Genomic DNA, 27,087 nt, shown 5'->3' with positions numbered 1-27,087 from the left:
ATCCAAGAATTAGCACTATTGGGCCTCCCCTGGTGGCGCAGGTGTTTGACCACAGTGCTGTGAAGCTGTCTGCAGCCTCTATAGTGTGGATTTGATCCTGGCTGGACAGCGAGAAACCCACATAGCATGGCAGACCTCTCCTGTCTTGCCTGCTGCTCCCTTCAGCAGTGTATTTCAGTCAGTCTGCCTGTTCTGTTCCCCACTCTGTCTCTGGTGACGCCTCTCACCCTCCTGTGCATCTGGCCTGTACCCTCGTTCTTGTATGTGTGAATAAGTAAATCTTAAAAAAAAAAAAAAAGAATTAGCACTATTAGCATCATCTAGCAATGCTGGGAATGCAGATGCTCCATCTCAATCCTATGTGATCAGGTTCTGCATTTTAAGGAAATAGCCAGCTGATTTGGACGGGCATTACAGTCTGAGAAGCACTGGTCTACAGGAGATCCTTTTGCTCAATTTTTCTTTCTTGTAACTGTGAGACACATTTCAAAGGCAATCACTCATAGGCATATACTATACTGAGATAACTTAGCAGAAATTGTGTCCCTCCAAACAACAAGGTTCACTTAGACAAACCAGAAAACAAATTTAACTTAGGAGTAATTGAGTTTTTTTGCCTGGTATGTTTTTAATACCTTGAATAGATTAGTGAACTTCCTTGTTGCAATGACTTGATCTCTCTTGCAGAATACCATTCAAACCAGGGAAATAATCAGAAACAATTTACTCAAGCACCAACCCAAATCTTGTTTCTTGGTATTTCTGAATTACTTATACAGCCCCTGAGACAAAAACAAACCACAATTTTCCAATTCAAAAAATGAAATTGTCAAACAAAATAAATTTCTTCTGTTTTGTTAGCTGTTTCACTATGTCAGTGTATGTTCTTTTAAAAGCTGAAATCCTTGAATAGTCACATTAATTTATCTGGATGTTTTGCTCTACACTTCCACTGGGGTATTTGTTATAACGTAATCAGAGTTTAATATTTCAATGTTTCCAACATTCCAAGGCCACGTTCTGTTTAAAGTGTCTCTGAGAATCTTAAGATTCTTTGAAATGTTTCTCCCCTGTGATTTTATGTTCAAGTCAAATGATTGGGTTTACCATACCATCAGTTCATCCTGAGAGAATTCTATCAGAAGCAGTATTCAGTTTGCAATTAAACAAGTAAAACCAAAAAAGCAATATTCTTATTTATCCTTAAAATAGTTTTCTTACTGTAATATTGAGGTTTACTGCTTAATATCTTACAGACTTGGATATTCAATATAAATGCTTATTTTTAAGCCTCTATTTTATGAGAAAAACACTTAATTGTTCCCCTTTCTAGCACTGTTAAAGACAGTAGTTTCATTCTGTAAATACTTTAACAAAACAAAAAAATTTCAGACAGATTATGTTTATATGATAAATCAGTGGCACAGGCAAGATTTAAGAAAATAATATTCTTCATTCTCTAATTCTATTATTTTTATTTTACTTGAATTTTAATTTCTAAAACTTTGATCTGTCTCTAATATTTTATCTATACAGACATAGTCACACACATTGATATGAAAGCCTAGTCAGAGAGATGATAACACTGGGTCCTACTCTTGGGTTTAGGCACTAGTTAGAAATAAGTATGTAGTAGCACTTGGTGTAGTCACTATGTGATAACTGTAAGTGACACAAAGAGATTTTTTTTAAAAATGGTTAATCTTGAAAGTATTTACCTAGGTAGGAAGATAAAGGAGAAGAAATGTTCAAGAAAAAAATTAAAAAAAATTTCACCAATGGATAAAGTGGTAATGGCTGCTATTTATCATAGGTAAGACACTGTTCTTAGTCTTTGACATGAAACAATATCTCATTCACAATAACTCCATTTCACAGATGAGAAAACTAGACTGAGAAACTTCAGTAACTTGAAATTGCTATTCAAACCAACATTTGATATCAAAAAACATGCTCTTGAATATTTAATATTGGGGTCTTTATTTTAAGGGATGGGGTCTTTATTTTCCTTTACTTTAAAAAAAATCCGTTCTCTGTCCCCCCCAACACACACACTTATTGACATATAATTAACACAACATTGTATGAGTTTAAGGAGTACAGCATGATATAATACACTTACATATTGCAAAATGTGTTTGTGTGTTTGAATCTATAATTTACAGGGTAGTTTAGGAATTCATTGCCATCTGGTGGGGGAGATAAATGTGTGACACAATATACATGTCATAACAGTGTGGTGTAGACTTACATGAGATACCCAGGGTATCTAATGTGGGACATAATATTGATTATGTGAGAGACAGTCAAGTAAATAATAACTTTTATATTAGCAGATAGCATAATTTAGTGTAGGAGAGGAAACAATTTCCCTTGACCCTCAACTGACTCTGACTGAGTCTGAAAATTAAATGGACAAATCAGTTTAATAGCAAAAAGTTTTCAAACTTATTTTATGTTTTATATAACAAAGGAGACTTACTAACAGAATAAAGATGTAAAGAAATAATTAGATCTGAGTATTTTTGTGCTGGGTTTGATCAAGAGTGGGCAGTTGTAGAGGAAAATGATAGGTGAAGGAGTACAAGGTAAGTGTAATAAATGTGTGTGGGGGGTTGAATTTTAGCAACTCATGTTATGGTTATTGTTGGTGTTGCTCTGGTCCTTTATTTTCTGAGATTAGAATACTCCTTTCCTCTAGGTGTAGGGAGGGCACCTCTCACAGAAGTGCTTTATGACCTGTTCCAGAGGAAGGAATGGAAATAGGGACAGGGCTACCTTCCTGCTACTTCTGTTTTCTCAGTCAACTTCTCAATCAACTGCTTAAAATAAACAATATGCCAAGGTGCCATATATTAGGATATTGTGTCCTGAACCACATCTTTAGTCAAGCATTACAAATTGGCCCATTGGAAATGTCAAGATTTTAATAGCTGCTCCATGAAGAAAAAAAAAGGGACTTAATGATTAAATTAGTTTGATAAATTCAAGATTATACAAACTTTTAAATGGGTGCTTAAACTTCCCCCTGCAATACTTCTTAAACCTCATAATGTGCTGATGTGCACTGTGAGTCTCCAAAGGTAAATTCATGTAGAGCATTTGCTAATCACTTGTGGCCATGGATTCCTTCACTGCGCACAACAGAACAGTGTGAAGACATGGATTTCACAGTCAAGAGTTGAGTACGGCCTCAGCGTCATCACACAGGAGCTGCTTGATTTGGGCTCACCTTTTTAAGTTTTAAATTCCTTATCTGCAAAGCAAGCATAATACCTTATTTGGCAAAATAAACAGGTTTATAAAGTGCCCAGGAATTCTCACAAGATGTTATCAATTACAGTTATTAATAAGAATATGTTCAGGAGTGGAATTCATCTTTAGAACCCCTGCACTTTGTAGAGTATAGGAGCTGAAGCTGAGTTGAATCCAGACTTTTACATATGGCTCAACTTTAGCATGTGGGTAGCTAGAAAGGCTTCTCTACTACATTCTTTGCCGTTTCACAGTAGCTGAATCAAGATGAGGTCAGTCCTGTTCTGGGAATGACCCTGTTGCTTAGTGTCTTCTTATAAAAAACAAAAATGAAGCAAAAGAAAAAATGAAGTTAAACTAAATGACATGTAGAGTTCATGCTCTCTAAAGTTCTAAGATTAAACAGAAGTAATTCTTAAGTCACAGCAGATGAAAATTTGTGCCAACTGAAAAGATGAAGCACAAGGAAGTCCTTATTATACACTCTTTAATTCAGGAAGGCCAATTTAAACTGATTCCCATGAATGTTCTTCATAGAACGAATGTGACCTCTGTTAATCTGTTGTTTTTAAATACTGTATCAGTTGTTATGAATAACTGCTTAGCTCTCTAAGCTAGAATTTATGACTGGAAATCATTTTTATACATCCCTGCCTTGACCCCTAGAGAAGACCAGGTTTGTGTAGGCTTAAGAAACACACAATTCTTTAAATAAGTCAGGTGCTTTTATTTTCAAAGGAAAAGATCACAATAAGTGAATTTATTTGCATGTTTCACAGCAAAATAAAAGATTACAAGAAAACTTTTCGAGAGCCATGGGCAACAGAAACCAATTGAATACCACAGTTTTCCCAACTTCATGACTCAGATGACATTGCAAAAGACACAAAGAAAAGTTGATCTTGTGCTGGTTGTAAAAATTTATAGATTACGGTTATAAAGACCAATAAATTCCAATGAGAGTTACAATTTGGAAGACAGTCTACTTTGATTTTATTTGATTTTAATCCACTTTTCAACAATAGGTCTAGTTATGCACACAAAGAGGGTGGTTTATAGAGTAGGTACTAAAAAATTAGTGTTTATGGAAACGTCAGGCATATTTTTGGCATAGATAACCTTTAAACCAAAAACAAAACAATCACTTTATAAAAATCGAAAGTGAAAATAGTCAGGCTAGTGCAGCTCCCAGCCCCGGCGCAGCAGCACGACGTTTCCGGGCAAGGTGGGCGCCCTGGGCCCTGGAACCCCGCGCTCGCAGGGCTAAGGTAAGTGAGTGGGGCTCTCAGTTCGCCAGGTGCCATCCCTGCTCCTCGTAGTCCCGGGCTAGAGCGGCCCGGCTGGGGAGGGAGGCTGGTTCCGCGGGGCCGGGACCGCGCGGTGTCAGCGCCAAGGGGGCAGCGGTTCTGAGCCCCACACCTGTCCTGCAGCTGGGTAGTGACAGCGGCATCGCTGGGGGCGGGGGGGGGGCGGGGGGGGCGCGCCTGTCTCCCTGCCCGCGATCCCTTTTTTGTGCTGTCCAGGCCTCTGACCCTTTTCTTCTAAGTTTTCTTCTTTAGGGAAATTGAAACTAAAATTGGTTTGTGCTTCCCTACGGTTCTTGTAGCGTGTCTGGAGATAGTTGTAAGGAAAACGGATTCCTTAAGGAGCCTTACGCTGCTTGGCAGGCTCAGAGTTTGTTCTTGGCAGAGGTGCAGTTTGGCTGTAGAGCCTCATTTTTCAGAAAATGTAGGGAAACTAGGAGGTTTCCCAGTCAGTGTAACATGCTTACGTTCATAAAACAAAAACAAAACAACAAAATACCACCAATCCAATCCTAACTGTGTTTCACCATCTTTCTAATCACCTCCTCCTTACCCTCATTTACTTTCTTTTAGCTGCCAGGCATGCATATTGGAAGATTTTACTCAATTGGGCATCACAGTGATATAAGAATATTAGGAAAGTAAGTGGTAGATAAGAGATTTTTTCATAAACTGCCATAACAAATTACGAAGTGGATTTAAAAAACCCCACAAATTTATTATTTTAAATATATCTTAAAAGTCTGACCCACTAGACTAAAATCAAGGTGTCTACAGGGTTAACTTCTTTTCTAGAAGATATTGGGATGAATCTGCTTTCTTGCCTTTTCCAGATTCTTCAGGCTGCTGACCTTCCTTGGCTCAGTGGTGCCATTGTAGGTCTTGAAACCCAGTAACTGCACGTTTCTGACCAATCTTCTGGGATCACATCTTATTTTGACTACTCTTCTGCCTTCCTCTTTCCCTTTAAAGAGCCCTGATGATTACATTGGGTCCCAGGGATAATCCAGAATGAACTCCTTATTTTAAAATCATCTGATTAGCAACCTTAATTCAATCCACAAAATTAATTCTCCTTTGCAGTGTAATCTAACATTCACAGATTGAGGGGATAGGACATGGGGATCATTCAGGGGGTTATTACTCTGCCTACTACCTGTTTCTATTTTTTTTCCTTTTTTTTTTAACTTATTTGTTTTTCTGTTTGCATTTATATCCCATGTGAAGACACAAGTATCTGGATATCAAAGAAATTCTGTAGTAAACCATTTACATGAGTTAAATGTAATGAGAGCTTTTATTTTAAGCTCTAAAGAATATTGACTTTAAAAAAGCAATTCAATGAGAGCTTCCCTGGTGTTGCAAGGGGTTAAGCACTGCACTATGAAGCAATCCACAGCCTTTGCAGCACAGTTCTATCCCCGGCCAGGGAGAAACCCACATGGCAAGGCAGACCACTCCTGTCTCGCCCACTGCTCCCCTCAGCAGTGTATTTCAGTCAGTGTGCCTATTCTGTTCCCCACTCTGTCTCTGGTGAATCCTCTCACCCCCTGCATCTCTGGCCTGTACCCCAGTTCTTATATGCATAAATAAATAAATCTTTAAAAAAAAAAAGCAATTCAGTGACATGGGAATTCCTAATTTTATGGAAACATAGTAAGAGAGCTTCATATACATGGAAGTCCTGAGCAGAACAAATACCTGGGTCAAGACACCCCATGATCCTATACACATTGAATGTTTTCAGTGTGTAAGCTGGCATTGTGCTCTGAACAGATGAAAGAAGTGTATGTGTCCTTGGCCTCAAGATCATGACCACCTAATCATGGAAAATTGCATAGATACACAAATAGTTAAAACTCCTCACAAGAGAAAGAATTGATGTCCTTTGGAGGAAACAGAATAGGCATTAGAAATTTGGGGAGGAATTTGAAGAAGAATAGAATTTCATTTGGTGGAGACTAAGGTTGGGAGGGGAGTAAGGAGAGAGACCCTTTGAGTGTCCAGTGTAGTTGGGGGACTTAGTCCAGTAGTTGTCTAAGTAAGGCCAGAAAGTAAGTCGGAGTTAGCATTGTATAAGCCTTGGATGAATGTTGAATACCATTTAAGAATTCTGTTGTTGGTGCAGTAGGGAGCTACTTATATTATGAAACTTTATTTTTTTATTCTGAAACCAAGTAGAATTAAACTTTTCTTTTTCCCAAATTATTTAAGAATAAGCTTCCAACTTCATGACATTACCTTGAAATTCTTTAGGAAATATATGCAAAAGGTGTTTTTAAAAGATGTTCTCAACATAACCAAAGTAGAATAATCAGGATATAATATTGCCAGCTGATTCTTGGATCTAATTTAAATTTTGCCAATTGTCCTCATAATATCCTGTGTAAGAATCATGTTCAGAATCATGAATTGCATTTAGTTTTGATATCTCTTTGGTTTCCTTCTGTCTGGAATAATCTCTTAGTTTTTCCTTAACTTTTATGAACTTGATATTTTGAAGAGAATTGGCCAGCTTGTCTAACGTTTCCTCATGCTTGGATTCAGATTATGCATCTTTGGCAGGAACATCACAGAAGTCTTGCTGTGTTAGTGCACCTTCTCAAATGGCAGATGATTTTGAGTTATCTCATTATTTACTTTGATTATTTCATCATGGTGGCATCTGTCTGACTTTTTCACTGTCGAGTGACTCTTTTTCCCTTTAGAAATAAATGAGTGTTCTGTGGGGAAAGTATTTTGAAACTAACTAAATGGTCCTTTCCACATAACAATTTTAATTTATTTATGCCAGTTTGGACTCATAGTTTTTATTTTACTCAGTGCATTTAACCATACTGTCATTATTTTTATACTTAACTTATTCACAGATTTGGCCAGTGAGAACCTCTTTCACTTGAAGTCTGTTGTCCTTTTTACTTGTCCTCACCATTCTTTGACCACTTCCTTGCTTTCTGGCATGATAAGTCACAGTATTTCTATAGTTTTCCTATCCTGGAATCAGCCATATCTCATAAAAAACCTTGATTTCATGTAGTAGAAAATGGTAATAGAAACCAAATTCTTGATGCTAGGTGTGCACTGCTATTGTTTTTATTTTCAGATTGGCTCATCATACAAGCTAGGGAGTAGATACATAGATAGAGGCTATATATGTGCACATGCATGAATACACATATTATATCTATATACCTCTTTATCTTTCTAATACTCTATCTTTTGGAAATCATGAGGATTAAACCGATATCTCCTGTTTCAGTTCACAATATTCATTCTAGTTTTCTGCCTAGAGTTTTGGTTCAAGATGAAGGTCTAGGATGAACCTAAATTCACCTCCTTCCACAGACCCAACAAGCATGCAGCTATATATGGGATAATTTACTCCATATTTGGATTTCAAAGCCCAAATCAAATAGAATAAAGCAAATAATTAAAACAACAAAAGATAAAAGGACAGCACACAGAAAGGTAGGCCAAATTGAGATAGATTTTCACCAAGGGAGAAACTCCCCACTCCCAGGCAGTGGGAATCTGGGTTGGGAAGAATCTTGAAGGTACAAAACTTATCCCTGGTGAGTGAGGGGTGGCAGGTAGGCTCTGCCCTGGGTACCCTAACCCTTTGATTCTGCACAGTGAAGACAAGACCTAGTGTTAAGGATTAGTAGAAAAGCCAAAGAACTATATGTAGGAAATAGAGAACCTGCCCTTCAAGGACCCACATAGAGACTCACTTGCCCTGGGACTCAATACAACAGGCCTCTCTTATTTTGCCCACTGCTCTCCTCAGCAGTGTGTTTCAGTACATCTGCCTGTTCTGCTCCCCACTCTGTCTTATGTGAATCCTCTCACTCCCCCGCACATCTCTGGCCTGGACCCCAGCTCTTGTATGCATAAATAAATCAACAAATCTTTAAAAAATAGAGACACTTCTTGAGAGCCTAGCTCAGGTGACCAAGGGATTTTGCTGCCAGAATGCATGGGATATCACCTGCACAAGGCCAATCCCTCCAGACTAAGAGAGATAGTAGAGCTGCCTAATACATAACACCAACACTGAGAATCAGGCAAAATGAGGAAACATAAGAACATGTCCCAAATGAAAGAGTAAGAATAAAATTCTAGAAAAAGACCTTAAAGAAATGAAAATAACTGAGGGAGAGTTCAAAATAACAGTTATAAATATACTCACTGAAATCAGGAGAAAAAAATGATTGGACTAGAAAATTTAAGAAAAATCCTAACAGAACTTACAGAACTGAGAAATACAAGGATAGAATTGAAAAATACAGTAGACATGCCCAACAGCAGACAAAAGGAAATAGGAGCTGATAAAGAGGTGCAAGACAGAGCAATAAAATTCACCCAGAGTAACTAAATGAAAAAAGTGAAGATACCTTAAGGAACTTCTGGGACAACTTCATAGGGAATAGTATACATAGAGGATTTCCAGAAGAAGAGAGAGAAAGGGCCAGAAAAATTATTTGAAAAAATGATGATTGAATGCTTTGCTAATCAGGGGAAAAAAAGGGACAGGTACCAGAAGCCCAGAGAATTCCAAATGAGAGGAACCCCTAAAGAATAGTTTATTCCCTGCCCTTATTAATAATTACCCCCTCTTGGAGTAAAAAACCTGGCTTCTATTATCCTTCACATATTTACCAAGGAACCCTGATTCATTTTGTTAGCTTGTGACCAAGGGGTTCCCTGGAGCTCCCAAACTTGCACACTATATAAGGATACTGCCATCCATGCTACAAAGGCAAAGCAGACTCTTAGTGTGAAAGATCTTTAAGAGAATTAGTGGATTAGAGGATTTCCTGATAAAATATTCCCATAAAACACCCCCAATTATCCATCCCTTTGTGGGCAAATACCCAGCCAAATAGTGTTGGCTTGAAGTGGGGCTGCTGATGCTTGAAAGCATGCTACCATCTATGGCATTTTCTGGAGGAGAAACACAAAAAATTGGTGAAAGGGGCCAGGCAAGTGCTCAAAATGAACAAAATAGAAGAACAAATTAAAATAACAGCTGCCATTGTCTCTGCCAAGGACAACCTTCTGTGTGTCTCTCACCCACGTGTTTCTTGTGAATCCTCTGCCTCCCTTCCCCCTGCCCCATCTCTGGTCTGGACCCCAGCTCAGAGAATTCCAAATGAGAGGAACCCATGTATCTATAAGTATCTCCTCCAGGAATCTCCTTCCATATCTCTTGATTCCCTAGGTACAAGTCAAAACCAGAGAAGCCAGAGCACTTTTTACATGCCTACCTCCCTGTGTTATATGCCTTACCTGGCCCCTCAACTCTGCCCCCTAGTTCCCAGTAGCTAGTCCCAGGTGGCTACATGTAAGCAGTGGTGGGGAAAATGGTAGCTCCCTAACAGTTGTATTGCTTGATTTGAAATAAATTAGAAATAAATAAATAAATTAGAAATAAATTGATTAGAAATAAACAATTGTATTGATTAGATTAGAAATAAAGATCTGGGTGCTATTTGATCCCCTCTTTTTTTGTCACTGCTTGTGTTCACAGTGGGTAAAATTAAGATGTGACTTTTAGCTAGTTTTCTATTTTTTAAAAAAAAACTAAATCTTTCCTATTTCTCTTACAGGAATAGACAGCTGGAATTTAGAAGATTACATTATAGACAGGTTATTAGAATACTTTTGAGAACATAAAAACTGTGGTCATATTCCTTGCTTCATTTTTGATCTGGCACTTCTTCCTCTCAGTAAGTTCATATGCAGGCAAGCATTCTTAATTTTTTTTGTGTCTTGGATTCCTCACCAATCTGATAAAAATCTATAGCCTTTTCTGAAAGGAAAATAAGCTTTTGAAAAGTATAAGACAAAATACATAGAATTACAATGGATACGTATTATTTTCAAATATCAGTAAAAACAAATATTTGAATAGTAATGTATATTAATATCCTACAACATATCACAAGACCTAGTCGTGAGCTTATAACTACCATAATTTTGAAGCAAGGTTAAACATCAACAATACTTCAAGATATATGCAACGGTTATAATATTTATGAAGATATCTGTGTTATCTTAGTGGTTTTGTCACAGATGCTGCAAATCCTATGTGACTTGTTGTCTATTTTCATACTTGAAGAGATTGCTACGTTTCAGTTAGAGGTTATTAGAAATAAAGATGTAATTTTTGTTTCCTATCCATGGGCTTGGACTCCAGAGGAGCGTGAAATGCCAGAGATCTCCTACAACTGTGGAAGAAGCATGTTTTGGAGTCTTTTTTACTTGTATTCACATTCTGAGAGTACAGTAGTGAGAACTAAATTAAATGAAAACCTTTGAAAAAGACTAGAAACCAAAACAGTAATCCTTTAAAATGTAGCATCATATTATGATTGAGGTGTGAACTACAAAAGAATGTTAATGCCCACTATTTTCTATTGTGCTATAAAAAGCAAAAGATTTTTAGAACCATTTTATATATGTATAGGTGTAAAAGTTATTTGAAATATAGAATTCCTTTGGATATTAGCTACATGATAGCAAAGACTTCGATGATAGGACAGAGATATAGCAAAGAAAACATGTTTCTTTTGTAAAAGAGTAAAAGTTGTTACTTCTTGAATTTGTGTGTATGTACTATTTTTTAAATATTTATTTTTATAGCAACTGATGGCAGTTGGGTATAACACACACTTTCTTAACATGAATTGCCTAGAAGATGGATTAATGGAAGATGAAGAAAAACAGGTAAAAAGGAAAATTACTGGGAATTATTATAATTAACTTATATCTATTAATTTTATAATGAAGCACGTTTTATTTGTCTTTTTCCACCATTACCTTGAATTGGGAGTATATTAGGGTTTTCAAACTTTATTACTTCCATTATTCAAACCTTAAAAGAGATATCTTTCTACTTTTTCTTTCACAAGACTTTGAATATTAACTGCTTTTTTCACTCCTTTGATTTGCAGCTGGAAGTTAAGAGCTCAAACCCTGGAGAGAAGGGAGGCTCAGGTAGTTAATTCACTTATCCACAGCCATATGCCTTTCTTGACAAGGCAGCTATGCTGTGGGAATCAGAAATTTTGTTTTATTGCCCTAGAGTAACATGTCCACAATTACAGTGCAATTAAAAGTCATATTTTTGTCACAAAAAGGAAAAGAGTTGGTAGAGCACTGAATTAAAATTGAGAAGATCTAGGTCTCAATCCTGTTGTACTGTAAAAATTTCTATGACTTTGGTCTCATGTAAAAGATGAGACCTTGTTGGTGTTGGCTGTGGTTGGAAAATAGAAAAGTGATGATGTAAAGCATTCAACAAATGTATTATTTATGTGATCACATTTTATTCTTATACTGTCTAATGCCTTTCTTTGCCTTGCTCAGGATGAGGGAGATTTTGTTTTATTCATTCATTTGAAAAAATGAATTCAGCGTCTCCCTAGTGGCCCAGGGGTTAAGTCTCAACACTATCATGCTGTCACCACTGTGGCATGAGTTTAATCCACAGCCAGAGAGCTAACCCACATATGGTGCAGCAGACCTCTCCTATCTTGCCTGATGCTCCCCTTAGCAGTGTATTTCAGTACCTCCACCTGTTCTGCTCCTCACTCTGTTCTGGTGAATCCTCTTACCCTCTGCACCTCTAGTCTACACTCCAGTTCTTTTATGCATAAATAAATCTTTGAAAAAAACCTAAAATTTCTTAATTAAAAAAACAAGTTCAGAGGCTGTTTAATTTTTTACTACTCATTGATTTTTCTTTTAGATGTTAATTGATGAAATTGCAAAAGAAAATATTCAGCTAAGGGAGGCGATCCAAAAACTTGAAGCTGAGTTACAGGATACCACCAGAAACTCCCAGGTAAATCCTTTATTTTATGTATCATATTTTTGATGGATACCCATTTTTTAGGAAAAGCAATTTAATTATAAAACTTCATTTTTAGGGCCTCTGTAGTGATGCAGGGGTTAAAGTCTCAGCTCTATCAAGCTATGGCTGTCTCACTCACTGCTCTCCTCAGCAGTGTATTTCAGTAAATCCACCTGTTCTGCTCCCTACTCTTCTCTGATGAACCCTCTCAACCCCTACCCCTCTGGCCTACACCCCACTTCTTGTATGCATAAATAAATTTTTAAAAATTCCTTAAAAAATTCACTTTTAAAACATTATTGTCATATGTAACACCAAACTGAACACAACCCAAATGTTCCTCCCTAGTAAGATAGATTAATAAACTGGGGTGCATTCCCACAGTGGAATACTGCACTGCAATGTGAATGAATGAGCATAACTATATGCAGCAAATTGGATCAATTTCATAACTGTAAACTTGGACCAAAAAAGACAAGATAGGACATACTATATGCTACCTTTTTAACAAAGGACAAAACCAGAATGTTAGAAGTTAACATACTAGTTAACTGCCTTTGGGGTAGGTAAGAACTGGAAGGGAACCCCACAAAGGTCTCTATGATGTTGGTCATTTTTTTCTTTTTATTGAGCTGAGTGCTGGTCACCTGTGTGTGAAACGCTTTGCAGAATTTCATTTTGCTGTACACTTAGGATAATGTGCTTTAAAATATTTATGTAGGGCCTCCCTGGTGGCGCAGCGGTTGAGCGCTGGGTTGCGAAGCTGCCCGCGGCCTCTGCGACGCCGGTTCGATCCCCAGCTGCTCCCCGGCCACTGGAGGAGGGTCCCACATGGCGCGCAGACCTCTCCTGCTGCCCGCTGCTTCCCTCAGCAGTGTGCTTCGGTCCTTCTGCCTGCTCTGCTCCCCGCTCTGGCTCTGGTGAATTCTCTCACCCTCCCGTGCTTCTGACTGTACCCAGTGCATGTATAAACAAAAACAAACAAATAAATAAATAAATAAAAACATGCCTCTATTAAAAAAAAAAAAAGAGAGACCAACAAATAAAATATTTATGTATATGTTAATAAGTAACAAAAAGCAGTCATTTTCAACCATTTTGGGATCAAATTCTTGTTCTCTTTTTGAAGTTCTTTTCTTGTTATCCTCATTAATGATGAAATAGTAATTTAATTGAATTTCACAGTTTAAAAAAATTGGATGTGGGACATCCCTAGTGGCACAAGGGTTTGAGCACAGCACTATGAACCACATGGTGTAGCAGACCTCTCCTGCCTTGCCCGCTGCTCCCCTCAGCAGTGTATTTCAGTAGATCTGCCTGTTCTGCTCCCCACTCTGTCTCTGGTGAATCCTTTCATCCCCCTCACCTCTGGTCTGTATCCCAGTTCTTATATACATAATAAATCTAAAAAAAAATTTAAAAAATTGGATGTGTATCTTCCCCTTTTTAATGCTTTCCTAAATTTCCTTATATTTGAATTTGGCACAACTTTCACTCCTTTTTTCATCATAACAAATCATGTTAAAAAAATACTTTCCTTGGATTATTTAAAGGTTAAAATGTGGTTCACTTTTTTTTTCTTTCTGTTAAGGGGGATAGGATATTGAATATCAGGAAGTGAAATTTCCTGTGTTTATAAGACCTAGCCTGTGATGAATCTGGTTACTTCTTAGACAGGAACAAGAATCATTTAATCTCAGAACTCAAAGCCTTTGACAAACCATCCAGCTTAGTTGACCTACTTTAGCGAGGACTGAAATTCTGGTTCAGAAAGTGTAAGTGAACTGCTCTCTGACATAGAGTGCTCAGGACTAGAATCAGATACTCTCACATCCACTCCATAAAGCTCTTGATTTCTCAATATTTACTAGATACTTTCACATTATTGGCAAACACTGCCTTTCCTCAGACATTGCAGATTGTTCTGAAATTGGATTTATGATAGTCAGAAATTCTACTGAAGTTACATGTAAAAATAGAAAATAAATATAAAATTAGAATCAAATGATTCATTGAATATTTCAAATTCCTTTGCCATGGGGTTTTATTTTATTTTTACTTTATTGCAGCATGTAAAATAACCACGAAAACTTTAGAAATGCAAATACCCAGTTTGTTTATTTGTGTGCAGATATGCATGATTTTAAGCAGCTAGGTATAACCACTGAACTTTTATCTTCCAGATTAAAAATCATGTCAATAGTGTCCCTTCAATTTTTTTATAACCCTTAGTTGTGGTCATGGCTAAAAAGTTCTTGGGCAGGTGCTTGGCTGGGAAGGGAAAATTTCTAATTAATAAATTTTAAATTATATAATGTGAAATCTTTCTTTTTGTATGAAATTATCTGGGTCTACTATCAAATAATCATTGTATATATCCAATTCTATTTCATGCCTCTTTGTAGTGACAGTATATTGTTTAATGACTCCCACGTGAGATAGACTATTACTGGCATAGTTATTTAAAAGGTGCTTACTTACAGGAATGATGTAAGCTTTAGAATCAAACATCATACAATATTCACTAATTAAAACATTGATTAGACAAAGTGAGAGATTATATGCTTATGATTTTGTCTGTGAAATAATATTAAGGGATCAACATTTGATTATATTGCTGAGTACTTACCAGGGAAGAGGCAATGCTAAAAATATTAAATAAGACCAGATTCAGTTCTAAAATCAGTGGAGAATGAATTATTGAATGATGAAATCATATTATCATTGGGTGACCAGTTATTTCTTGTCTTGATAATAATCAAACAATTCTGTTTGAATTAGATTAAAGAGGATATTCCTGAAATGAATTTGAAATTCACAACTACAGAGTATCCTGAGAATGATGGCCAGTTTTTCAATGTCTCCTGCTCTTTTCAAGTGAGCTCGAAAGTTCCTTATGAGCTACAACAAGGACAAGCTCTTGTCACCTTTGAAAAAGAGGAAGGTATGACTGACTTTTAGAAATTTAACTGTGTTACTTTTGGAAAGTACTTGGGTTTTCAAAAACCTTTCATAGATATTTGGCTCTTTATGTTTTCTATATGTATCATTTCATCTCATCTTTTTACTAACAACCTGAGGTGGGTATGATTAGTCCCATTTTACAGATAAGGAAAGTGACTCTGAAATGTTAAGCAACTTGAATACGATTACTTATTCTGAAAGTACTAACTCTAAGACTCAAGCCAACTGTTGTGATGTCCAGTACCACCATCTTTGTTCTCCATGTGCTCCCTCCAAATGATGGCACTGATAATCATGTTTGAAGGTTGTAGAGCTACGCACAATTCTCAGAGACTTCTTGGCTCTCCCTGGTGCCACAGGGGGTTAAGTCTCAGCACTATGAACCTATCAGCAGCCACTGCAGCATGAGTTCAATCCCCAGCTAGGGAGCTACCCACCTGGTGCAGCAGACCTTTCCTGTCTCGCCCGCTGTTCCCTTCAACAGTGTATTTTAGCCAGTCTGCCTGTTCTGTTTCCCCACTCTGATTCTGGTGAATCCTCTCACCTCCCCACACCTCTGGCCCACACCCCAGCTCTTGTATGCATAAATAAATAAATCTTAAAAAAAAAACAATTCTCAGAGAGTGCTCCTGGGCATTTCTTCATTTTATACTCATAGAACTATATGAAAGGAACAGGATAAGACAGTTGCTGTTTATTTTGTATAACCAAGAAAAGGGATTTCTAGGTGTTTAACTGATTTGTCTAAGGCCACACAATCTGTAAATGGACATAGACTAGAAGTCAGAGATTTGGAATAGGGTCTGATGTTTGCTAAATCTGCTATGGTATGGTATCCTCTTCAGAGCTGGGGGTGCCTTACTGAGAAGGGGCTTTTCTCTTTCCTAGAAATGTGACTTGGGTTGGTTGGGTTCTTGAAACATCTCAGATTTTTATGATAGGCTTTGTGGTAGTACCTGCCTCAGGAAGATGCTATGAAGTTTTAAAGGAAAAATGTTAATAAAATAGTTAACACAGGGGGCCTCCCTGGTGGCGCAGCGGTTGAGCACTGGGCTGTGAGGCTGCCGGCAGCCTCTGCAGTGCCAGTTCGATCCCTGGCCGCTGGTGAGGGTCCCACATGGTGCGCAGACCTCTCCTGACTCGCCCGCTGCTTCCCTCAGCAGTGTATTTCCTCAGTCAGCCTGTTCTTTTCCCTGCTCTGACTCTGGTGAATTCTGTTACCCTCCCGCGCTTCTGACGGGGTGATGTCCAGTACCAGTGCTTGTATAAATAAATAAATAAATCTTTAAAAGAAAAATAGTTAACACAGTGCCTAATACATAATAAACACTTAATAAATATTAGCTGTTGTTATTGCTACACATTAGAAATCTTCCAGATAAAGAAACAGAAGCTTAAAGAAGATAAGGAACTTGCCCAGGGTTTGTGTAGTTAATAAATTGCTTTGTTGAGAGCCAAATCCTGGGTATTCATGTACTTTTTTTTAAGCCAACGTTCTTCCAAGCAGGCCACCCTTGAGTCTTCATTCTTGTTTTTGTCTTTTTATGGGGTGAGACCAGATGGGCTTCACCTTCCAGTGATCTGAGAATCTGTGATTATGACTCATGTCTCCTGACACGCAGCCATTCACTATACACTGAAAATCGACATTAAAAGAAAGGCTTTCTAGTAGGTCATTGTATGTATAAACTTCATTCACCCCTGGTCCACCCCTGCAGCTGAGGTTGGAGGAGGAGACCAAGAGCCACATTGGCAGTTGACAGTGGCAACTGGAATATAGCTGAGAGCAGGAGTACATGGTAGGGTTTCTGTATAGAAATTACCTGGGAACTTTGAATAGGATTCTCTTAAGAAATATCTGTGTCACTGCTTCACCCATTCGCTAGCTCTGAGGTCCAGTTCTCTTAGGACAACTCTGGATTTATTATTTTTTTTAAATTAATTTATTTATTTATACAAGCACTGGGTACAGTCAGAAGCGTGGGAGGGTGAGAGAATTCACCAGAGCCAGAATGGGGAGCAGAACAGGCAGACTGACGAAGAAGTACACTGCTGAGGGGAGCAGCGGGCGGCAGGAGAGGTCTGCGCACCATGTGGGACCCTCCTCTGGTGGCCGGGGAGCAGTTGGGGATCGAACCGACACTGCAGAGGCTGCAGGCAGCTTCGCAGCCCAGCGCTCAACTGCTGCGCCACCAAGGGAGACCCGACAACTCTGGATTTAAACACAACTAAATAGGAGTGGGCTTTGGATGACCAGAGTTAGGAAAGATGAAACATACTTGGTCCCTCTCTGCTGTGTCAGATCACCAGATGTTGGATATCCAGTCCATCACTATAAACTGAAAATCAACACTAAAAGAAAGGCTTTTAATGTTGAAAGGCTTGGGGGGAGAGAGAGGGAAGGAGCAACAGCTGACTATTACTTCATTGATGATTTCTGTTGTTGTTGTCTGTTGTCATAAACAACAAAAAAGTCATAAGGCAAGTTTTCCAGTCATAATGTTGTACAATGAGTCTGAATTCCCACATGACAACGCCCTGCCTTCTCGTCCTCTTTCTCTCTTCCTCCAGCTGTGAAGTGCTATCAGATAGTCATAAACACGTGTGAGGTTTATAAAGCCAGAAGTGAGCATCGCTTAGCTTCATAACAAAGTAGAGTAAGCCACTCTTAATGTTAACAATTTAAGTATTATAAACTCTAATGTCACACAATTAAAAGTAAAAACACACTCACATGTGTTTTATTTATTTATTTATTTATTTTTCCAAAGATTTATATATTTATGTATACAAGAACAGGGGTAAAAAAAAAAAAAAAAAGAACAGGGGTACAGGCCAGAGGTGTGGAGGGTGAGAGGATTCACCAGAGTCAGAGTGGGGAACAGAATAGGCTGAAATACACTGCTGAGAGGGAGTAGCAGGCGGGCAACTCAGGAGAGGTCTGCTGCGCCATATGGGTATTTCCCTGGCTGGGGATCGAACTTGTGCTGCAGTGGCTGCGGATAGCTTCATAGGTTGAATCTTAACCCTTGCGCCACCAGGGAGGCCCTCACATGTGTTTTAAACTGACATACAGTTGATGTTTGAGGTTCTAATAATTTTTGGTATAGTTATATCCTTGCTCTCCCATTTGCATGAATAAATTAGACTTGCTAGCTTTGTCACTGGATAATGAGACTATTTACTTTTTAATTAATGATTAATTAATTAATTAATGAACATTTTAGCCCAAGTAGGATTTCTTGTTAAATATGGCCAGGGAAAAAATAGCAGGCTCATTTTTTATATTCAAGCTTCTGTGGTACTTAATATGTAATCCTTGGGAAAAACAGAAAAATGTGGTGCTTGTAACATACTGAGGAGCGGTGACAAACGATAAATAAGATTGTCAGAATGACACTGACCTAAAGATGCTTTCCCAGCTTACTCAACATAGAAGGAATTTCTGGCTGTGCATTAAGCTACTAGGGGAATTCTCTGCTAATTCAACAATGAAAAAGAAAGGTGTGTACTAAAATATTATACAGGCACCTCCCTGGTGGCCTAGGGGTTAAGTCTCAGCACTATCACCACTAAGGTCTGGGTTCGATCCCAGCCAAGGAGCTAACCCACATATGGCACAGCTGACCTCTCCTGTCTTGCCCACTGCTCCCCTCAGCAGTGTATTTTAGTAGGTCTGCCTGTTCTGATCCCCACTCTCTCTCTCTTGAATCCTCTCATGCCCCCTCACCTCTGGGCTACATACCAGTTCTTCTACACATAAATAAATAAATCTTTAAAAATAATAAAATAAAATATTTTACAACTTCAGGTTTTATAAACTTGAAACATCAGATTTGTCTAAAAAGTTGAGTATAGAGTTTGTTGAGAATTTCTTCATTGTAATTTTTGCTGATAAGTTTTGATATTATTATATCTTACTATGGTGGCAAGGCCATTATCACTTAGGAATCCCAAAAAATTAAAAAAATTGATCCTTTCTAATTAAAGAAATTAGAAATATAGAAGATAATTTGTTCTTAAAAGTGTAAAAATTTTATTTTTCAGTTGCCCAAAACGTGATCAGGCAGGGGGAACATCACATACTGGTAGAAGATGTGGATGTGAAAGTGATGGCCAGTCCGGTTCCCTTAAACTCAGGAGTCAGATTTCAGGTACCATGGTGATGAAAGCTTTTTAGAATTCAGCTAAACATAGACACTTTTCTCATTCATATTTTTGAAAATTGCACAATTTTACAGGTTAATGTGGAAGTTTCTAAAATGAAGATCATTGTTACTGAAATTCCAGATGACTTGCCTGAAAATCAGATGAGAGACAAGCTAGAACTGAGCTTTTATAAGTCCCAGAATGGAGGTGGAGAGGTGGCATGTGTGGAGTATGATAGGCAGTCTCGGCGTGCTGTCATCACATTTGTGGAAATTGGAGGTATTCCCACACTTAGAAAATTAAAAAATAGTCTACTATTAAATTATATTCTTCCATTTCTGTCAAAAAAATTCCTTTTCTACATCGTTTATTTGGGAATGTATTAGCATATTAATTGGGGAGATTTTTAAAAATCTTATAAAGTGACAGAGTCCTGAAAAAGATTTCTGTGAATGATACTGAAAATGAGACTATTAAGAGCAACAGGTACATAAATCTTAATATATTCTCACCACCTGCCAGAATGGAGGTGTACATGTATCTCCTGTAGATATATATCCTGTACATGTATCTCCTCTGATCACAGCACAACTTTTGAGGTAGATGTTATATTCATTTTATTGATGAGAAAACTGAGCCCTGGGGAAACTTACCCAAGCTCACACAGTGGGTACATATCTGTTATATATTATATATATATAACACATATATATGTGTATGTGTATATATATAACATATATGTATGTGTGTGTGTATCTGTTACATATAATTTTCTCTTCCATCTCACCTATTTCACTTGAAAAATTTCTCTTAGGAAGAGGAATTGATTCCAGGGAACACAATTGGGATGACTAGAAAGAATTTCTAGATGTCTGATTTTTTTAGTTATTTCTGTTGGACTTTTATCAAATCATTTTATGGAGTTTTACATTCTTATGATTAAAAAACAGAAGATTCAACAGCTATTTTTGTTTATATATTCCATGGGTTCTCAATGTAAAGTCTCTTGCTCTAGTTAATTCTCTTGGGCTTGTAGAAATAATAGAAATTTAACCACAATGTTCAATTAAAAAACATTGACAGCTTTCTTCATGAAACAGTAATATTAATATTTGCTTTTAAAAGAATTTGTTGGAATTGAAAAACATATATTTAGTAAAAGGTGAAACATTTCCTTAAATTTCCCTTTTTCCTATTATATGTAGTTTGTTGAATCTCTTTCCAGATCTTTCTCTGGGCACACACAAACACACCAATATGCTTTTTTTTTTTTTTTTTAAAGGCATGTTTATTTATTTATTTATTTGCTTGTTTGTTTTGTTTATACAAGCACTGGGTACATTCAGAAGCGCGGGAGGGTGAGAGAATTCACCAGAGCCAGAGCAGGGAGCAGAGCAGGCAGAAGGACCGAAGTACACTGCTGAGGGGAGCAGCGGGCGGCAGGAGAGGTCTGCGCGCCATGTGGGACCCTCCTCCAGTGGCCAGGGAGCAGCCGGGGATCGAACCGGCGCCGCGGAGGCTGCGGGCAGCTTCGCAACCCAGTGCTCAACCGCTGCGCCGCCTGGGAAGCCCACACCAATATGCTTTTTTGACTTGGGCTGTTGGATAATGTTTAGGGCATCCTGGCAGTGTGGGTTATTGCCTTGCACAGTACAGCCGAGGAAGTTCTCTGCCATTAACGAAGATTTAGAGCCTAACTGAATTTGCAGTGGGGGGATGCCGGGGAGAGCCATCGAGAGCAGCTCTGCCTTTCACTCTTCCAATACAAGCTTTTATTACAGATATGAACAAAGGAACAAGTAAATAGTTGGCAATTGTGTTCTTGCTTATACGGATTAATAAGTTACTGCTGGAAACAGGTTTTCCTGGTTAGTAGGGAACTTGCGCACAAGCCAGTATCTCCTCAAAGAACAGGAGTCAATTTTGGGAAGTTCTGCTTGCAGAACTTCTAACGAAGTCCTGGAACTCCATATGCAAAGTAAACAGGTGTTCTCCCAAAACTCCAGCTCCCTTTAGGGCAGCAGGCTCCCAACAGATTATAGTTAGAGACCCAAAGGGAACAGATTTTTGAGGCTGCCTTATATATTGTTTCAGAACTGTACAGCAATTTGCTGGAAATTTCCATAGTCAAAGATTTTAATTTCTAATTTCATATATTCTATTTTTTGACATTATTTGGTCCAGCTCTTGTACTTAAAAAGCCATGGGAGACTTATTTTATAAACCAGAATGCAAGTTAATACTCTATAGTGAGAGATAACACTGGCTTATATGCAGCAAGAAGGAAAAATAGTTCTGAAACTTACAATAGTTAACATCTGAAATATATGAAAGTATCTGAAGGTAAGATAGATATGCCAGAAACACGCCTTGCAAGCTGTGTTTTACTGACCTTTCACAACAACATCTGAGGTAAGTACTGTGATTCTGTATATTTTTCAGGAAAGGAAACTGAGGCCTCAGTTAAACAACATAGCTAAGGTCAGGTAGCTAATGAGCAGCTGGACAGGGGCAGAGCCATTTGACTCACCCTACACTTCCCTTTTTTCAAACTTTCCTTTTTATTGTGGTAAAATATAGATAACACAAAATTTATAATTTTAACCACTTTTTAAATGTGTACAATTCAGTGGCATGAAGTGTATTTATAGTTTGGTGCAGGGCCTCCATAATGGCACAAGGGGTTAAATCTCAGCACAACGAACTATCCACAGCCTATGCAGCACGAGTTTGATTCCCGGCCAGGGAGCTGACCCATATGGCGCAGCAGACCTCTTCTGCATCGCCTGCTGCTCCCCTCAGCAGTGTATTTCAGTACAACTGACTGTTCTGCTCCTCAGTCTGTCTCTGGTGAATTCTCTTACCACACTCCCCTGCACTTCTGGCCTACACCCCAGCTCTTGTGTACATAAATAAAAAAAAATACAATTTTGTGGAACTATCACCACTATATATTTCCAGAATTTTTTCATCATCCCAAAGTGAAACTGCATACCCACTGAACAATAATTCCCCATTCTTCTTCCTCCCAATCCTTGGTAACCACTATTCTATATTCTCCCTATATGGATTTGCCTATTCAATTTTTTTAAGGATTTATTTATTTATGCATACAAGAACTGGGGTATAAGCCAGAGGTGGGGGAGGTGAGAGGATTCATCAGAGAGAGTGGGGAGCAGAACAGGTAGATTGACTGAAATACACAGCTGTGGAGAGCAGCAAGCAAGACAGGAGAGGTCTGCTACACCATATGGGTCACCTCCCTGGCTGGCCAGGCACTGAACTCCTGCTGCAGTGGCTATGGCTGCCAGTAGCAGGGAGGTCCCAATTTGCCTATTTTAGATAGCTTACATAATCGGAATTACAGAATATTTGTCCTTTTTATGTCTGCCTTATTTCACATATCATAGTACTTCCAAGATTCATCCATGTTGTAGTCTGTTTGAGAATGTCATTCTTTGTTAAGGCTGAATAATATTCCATTGTATGTATAGACCACATTCTGTTCATTCATTTGTTGATGGGCATTGGGTGGCTTCCATTATTTGGCTATTGTGTTTGAGTGTCTCTTTGAGCCCCTACTTTAATTCTTTTGGGTATATATCTAGGGGTAGGATTGCTAGGTCATATGGTAGTTCTATGTTCATTGCTTTGAGGAACTGCCATATTGTTTTCCATAGTCATGCACCACTTTTTATTCATACCAGCAATGCACCAGCGTTCCAAAGTCTCCATACCTTCAGGAGCAAGGGCCTGCACTCTTAACCACTGTATTGTATTACCAATTCAAGGTGGACTGATAAGAGGAGAAAAACAGGTTATTGGTTATTATTAAAAACTCTTTCTGTTAAACTTTATACAATCTTGACATTACTTTTCTCCTCTTAAAAAAAAAAAATGCTGCTAAAAATAAAGTGGACCATAGAAATTCTTTTAAAAAGTAATCACTCAATTCACTGTTTATCGTGATTTTATTCTGTATGAAAGACATTTTAACTTTAGTTAAAAATGTTTATGATATTAAAAAGCAAAAAATTTATTTCTAGTGGCTGACAAGATTTTGGAAAAGAAAGACTATCCTCTTTATATAAATCAAAACTGCCACAGAGTTACAGTTTCGCCATACGTAGAAACACACGTGAAAAAGTTTCAGGTAAAGTTACCTCTTTTCTCCCATTTTGGGAACTTACTGCTTACTCCTGCCTCACAAAATGTAAAGTTGGGACTCTGTTATTGTTTGAATCTTACAGTGAGGGATATCAAAATTGTTGTTCATATCTGCTTGGTAGAGAATGAGTTTATCTTTTTAAAGGTGACTTTAATGCAAAACTGTCTTATTTAACTTACTGCATAATTTTTAAAATTGAAATTTCTTAGGTAATGGCACAGAGATATAGCTATATTTCTCTCATGTGTCTAAAATCATTAAATATTAAAAATGATTCATCCTCCTCATTTTCTCTGAACCCATTATTTTTACTCCAGATTTGCTCCTTTTTCTTTTCCTTCTCAGGTATTACATGGCTCTACCTAGTCTACCATCCTGAAATGAGAACTCTTCATTTTGTTTCACCCTCAACATTCATCTAGCCACTAAATCCTGTCAGTTTCAACTCTGACTACCTCTTCAACTGATCTTTCTGTCCCTCGAGTTGCCCACTTTTTCTCTATTCACTATATAATATAGCCACCAGAATTATTCTTCTATAACTCAGACCTGATTCTGATCTTCCCTTGCTTGAAAAATCTTCGAGTTTCCTTACCTCATCTAAGAGAAAGTTCAAAATATTAAGCATAAATTAAAAATATGTTTACAGTTTAAATCTCTTGAAAACAGTCTTTTTGTTTTCCTCATTAGGTGTTTTCAGGAATATCTAAGCGAACGGTGCTTCTGACCGGAATGGAAAACCTTCAAAAGATGGATGAAGAACTTGTGGAGGATTTAGTCAACATTCATTTTCAAAGGGAAAAGAATGGAGGGGGAGAAGTAGATGTTGTCAAGTGTTCTCTAGGTCAACCTTGCATAGCATACTTTGAATAATAACCTCATGGAATTACATGAAAATTAGAGCTTTAGAGCCCAAATCACTGCCAGTATTGGACAAAATTATCATCCTTTTCCTTAAAAATGAAAACTTTAATTCTTTAACATTCATTTATTCTTGGATAAAAAATGTGTTTCTGTGTTTTTTAATTCTTCTTTGTTTCAAACTGTACTGCATGTTTACAGATGCAATAAGTGTTTGTGCCATGTATGTTGAAATCAATCTTAAGTGATCCAATCACCCTACTGTTGAATAGGCACATTCTGTCATGGGCATATGGGCTAACTCAAATTTGGCCCCAGACCTACCAGCATGCAGACCTGATTCAACATTTTCCAAAAGAAGTGTTAAATTCAGCAGTTCCTGATTACTGTAAATTTTTCTGCATTTTCAAGGATCATTTTCCGGTATTTCTTAGAGCTGACTGTGGTCTTTTTCTTGAACTTTTTTTTCACTTGTAAAGAAAGAATTTTCTTTCTTTTTTTTCACTCTTCATTTAAAGAATTATTTTAAGGAATTAAAAGTCTTGTAATAGAGAACTAGTGATAGAATAAATACAAAGCTAGTAGCTCATCACTTACCATGCTGGCTGCTGGGAATGCCAGAAGATTAAATACATGTTCCTATCCTTAGGGACTTAACATTTAGTTAGAGCAAGACCCCATTATATTGGCATTTCCACCATCTTTTTAATGTGCACAAATTTTAAATGAAAAAATTCAAGGTTCCTATTCAGAGAGGGTAAATTTTGCTTTGGTAAAGATCATTTGGACAGCTTTTATCTTAATATGGTATGTTTCATGAAGAGCCAATAGCAGGTTTAAATTCATATTAGAATACTGATAGACATGATATGCTTTCAGTAAAAGTTCTAAATTTAAACCTATCCAACGATTTAAGTCTACTAAAACACAAAGAGAAAAGCTAAAAAGAAAAGAAAAGCTTGGCTTTTTGTTTCTGATATTTTATTTTTAGATTTTAAAATAGTTATGCTGTCATCAGAAATACTCATTCTTACACTTGTCTTTGGAATGAGAGAGAGCATTAAAACTGGAAAGTTTATAATAAATCTTCATATTCACCATTTTGGAAAAAAATCTCTCCTGGTTCAGTTTTTCTTTTGAAATAATAGGCAATTTTACCTCCCCAAAATAATAAGAAAATTTTAAAGAACTTTATTTTAATTGTAATTTTTTAAAAAGATTTATTTATTTTTATACAAGAATTGGGGTACAGGCCAGAGATGCGGGAGGTGAGAGGATTCACCCGAGACAGAGCAAGTAACAGAACAGGCAGACGGACTGAAGTACACTCCTGAGGGGAGCAGTGGGCGAGACAGGAGAGGTCTGGGTCTGTCCCACCATGTGGGTTTCTCCCTGGCCGTCCGGGAATCGAACTTGTGATGCAGTGGCTGCAGATTGCTTCATAGGTTGTGTCTTAATCCCTGCGCCACTGGGAAGGCCCCCCCTTTTTTTTTTAAATTGCTATAACATTGGTTTACATCACTGTATTTGACTTAGGGGATAGGTTCACAGCTCTCTTCAACAGTATGTTACCACACCATACCCAGTGTCAAAGCATCCATAATCCTCCATCACAGGCCATAGGACCCCTCTCCCCCTTTTACCCCCTCTCTCCACCTCCACCCTCTGCCTCTGGTAGCCTCGATTCTACAGTTAGTTTTGTTACAGGGCAGGGAGAGGGGCAGCCCAGACCCTGCAAACCTGCCTAATCTAAATGGGTTCTGCCACCCGCCACATCAATACAAAACATATGCGACTTTAATGGGAAGGAACTTTACTACAATTAGGAAACAATACAAGAAAGCAAAGAATATAGTTTCTAAATCAAGTACCCAAAGTTACCTGTCCCCTTGTGGGCAAAAGTCCACTCAGACAGGACTGGCCCAGAACAAAAGCCTGCCACAAGTCTAAAGCATCTTCCAGTGGGGACCCACAGAAAAGGATCAGTAACAACCAGACAAGTCTGGAAGGAAAAGAGCAAATCAAAATCACGACAAAAACCGCCATTGTCACCTCCCCACGGGTCTCTCACCCACATCTGTGTCACCCAGTCCACGACCAAAAGGCAAGCGCAGTTTCTTCACGTGTCTCTCAGGTCCATGTGCCTCCTCCAGGTCTCCTTCTGGCTCCATCCTGCTTCCTTCCTTCCTCAGTCTCCTCTGCAGCTTCTTCTTTCCCTGCTCGGCTCCACCCTCTATTCGGGTGGGGCAGGGAACCTGGAACCTCCCCCTTTCCTGGGGACCACCCTGTTACAGTGTCAGGACTTATTCTGGTTTAGTTTTGTCTGTTCCTTTCTTTTGTTTCTTTATATTTCCTCTGTGAGTGACATCAAAAGAAACTTAATTTCTACTGGTGCAGTCTTACCAGCACAGAAGTTATCATGAGTAGGCTGTGGCAGACTGCCAGTAAATTTTTTTTTCTGATATTTAGGACAAAATTTGAAAAGTCATTATTTGTTTCTTTTGGGATACTTCTTTAGGTAATAATAT

General features: G+C 38.0%; 1 protein-coding gene across 2 annotated transcripts; it reads left to right on the top strand.

Annotated features, from left to right (window-relative positions):
* The first annotated feature begins 1,764 nt into the window (after positions 1-1,764).
* Positions 1,765-25,668, top strand: NMI (N-myc and STAT interactor). Of its 2 annotated transcripts, none has more exons than XM_054699721.1 (9): positions 1,765-1,813; positions 10,169-10,288; positions 11,205-11,288; positions 12,313-12,408; positions 15,199-15,361; positions 19,429-19,535; positions 19,623-19,809; positions 23,577-23,683; positions 24,389-25,668. In XM_054699721.1, exons 3-9 carry the CDS (start codon positions 11,211-11,213, stop codon positions 24,569-24,571), a joined length of 921 nt encoding a protein of 306 aa, XP_054555696.1. In that variant the 5' UTR covers positions 1,765-1,813; positions 10,169-10,288; positions 11,205-11,210; the 3' UTR covers positions 24,572-25,668. The 2 variants fall into 2 exon arrangements, with proteins under 2 accessions (XP_054555696.1, XP_054555695.1); XM_054699720.1 differs by lacking the exon at positions 1,765-1,813 and adding an exon at positions 3,988-4,523.
* Positions 25,669-27,087: the final 1,419 nt, after the last annotated feature.

The sequence above is a fragment of the Talpa occidentalis genome, unplaced genomic scaffold (genome assembly GCF_014898055.3).
Source record: "Talpa occidentalis isolate TD23 unplaced genomic scaffold, MPIMG_talOcc4v2.1 talOcc4.3, whole genome shotgun sequence".
Taxonomy (NCBI): Eukaryota; Metazoa; Chordata; class Mammalia; order Eulipotyphla; family Talpidae; genus Talpa; species Talpa occidentalis.
This window is presented reverse-complemented; position numbering and strand designations above follow the sequence as displayed.

Excerpts from the sequence above, each read along its gene's own strand:
- NMI (XM_054699721.1), top strand. The coding sequence starts at position 11,211 with ATGGCAGTTGGGTATAACACACACTTTCTTAACATGAATTGCCTAGAA. Across the intron at positions 11,289-12,312 it reads TGGAAGATGAAGAAAAACAG|ATGTTAATTGATGAAATTGC; the intron begins GTAAAAAGGAAA and ends TTTTTCTTTTAG. Across the intron at positions 12,409-15,198 it reads ATACCACCAGAAACTCCCAG|ATTAAAGAGGATATTCCTGA; the intron begins GTAAATCCTTTA and ends TGTTTGAATTAG.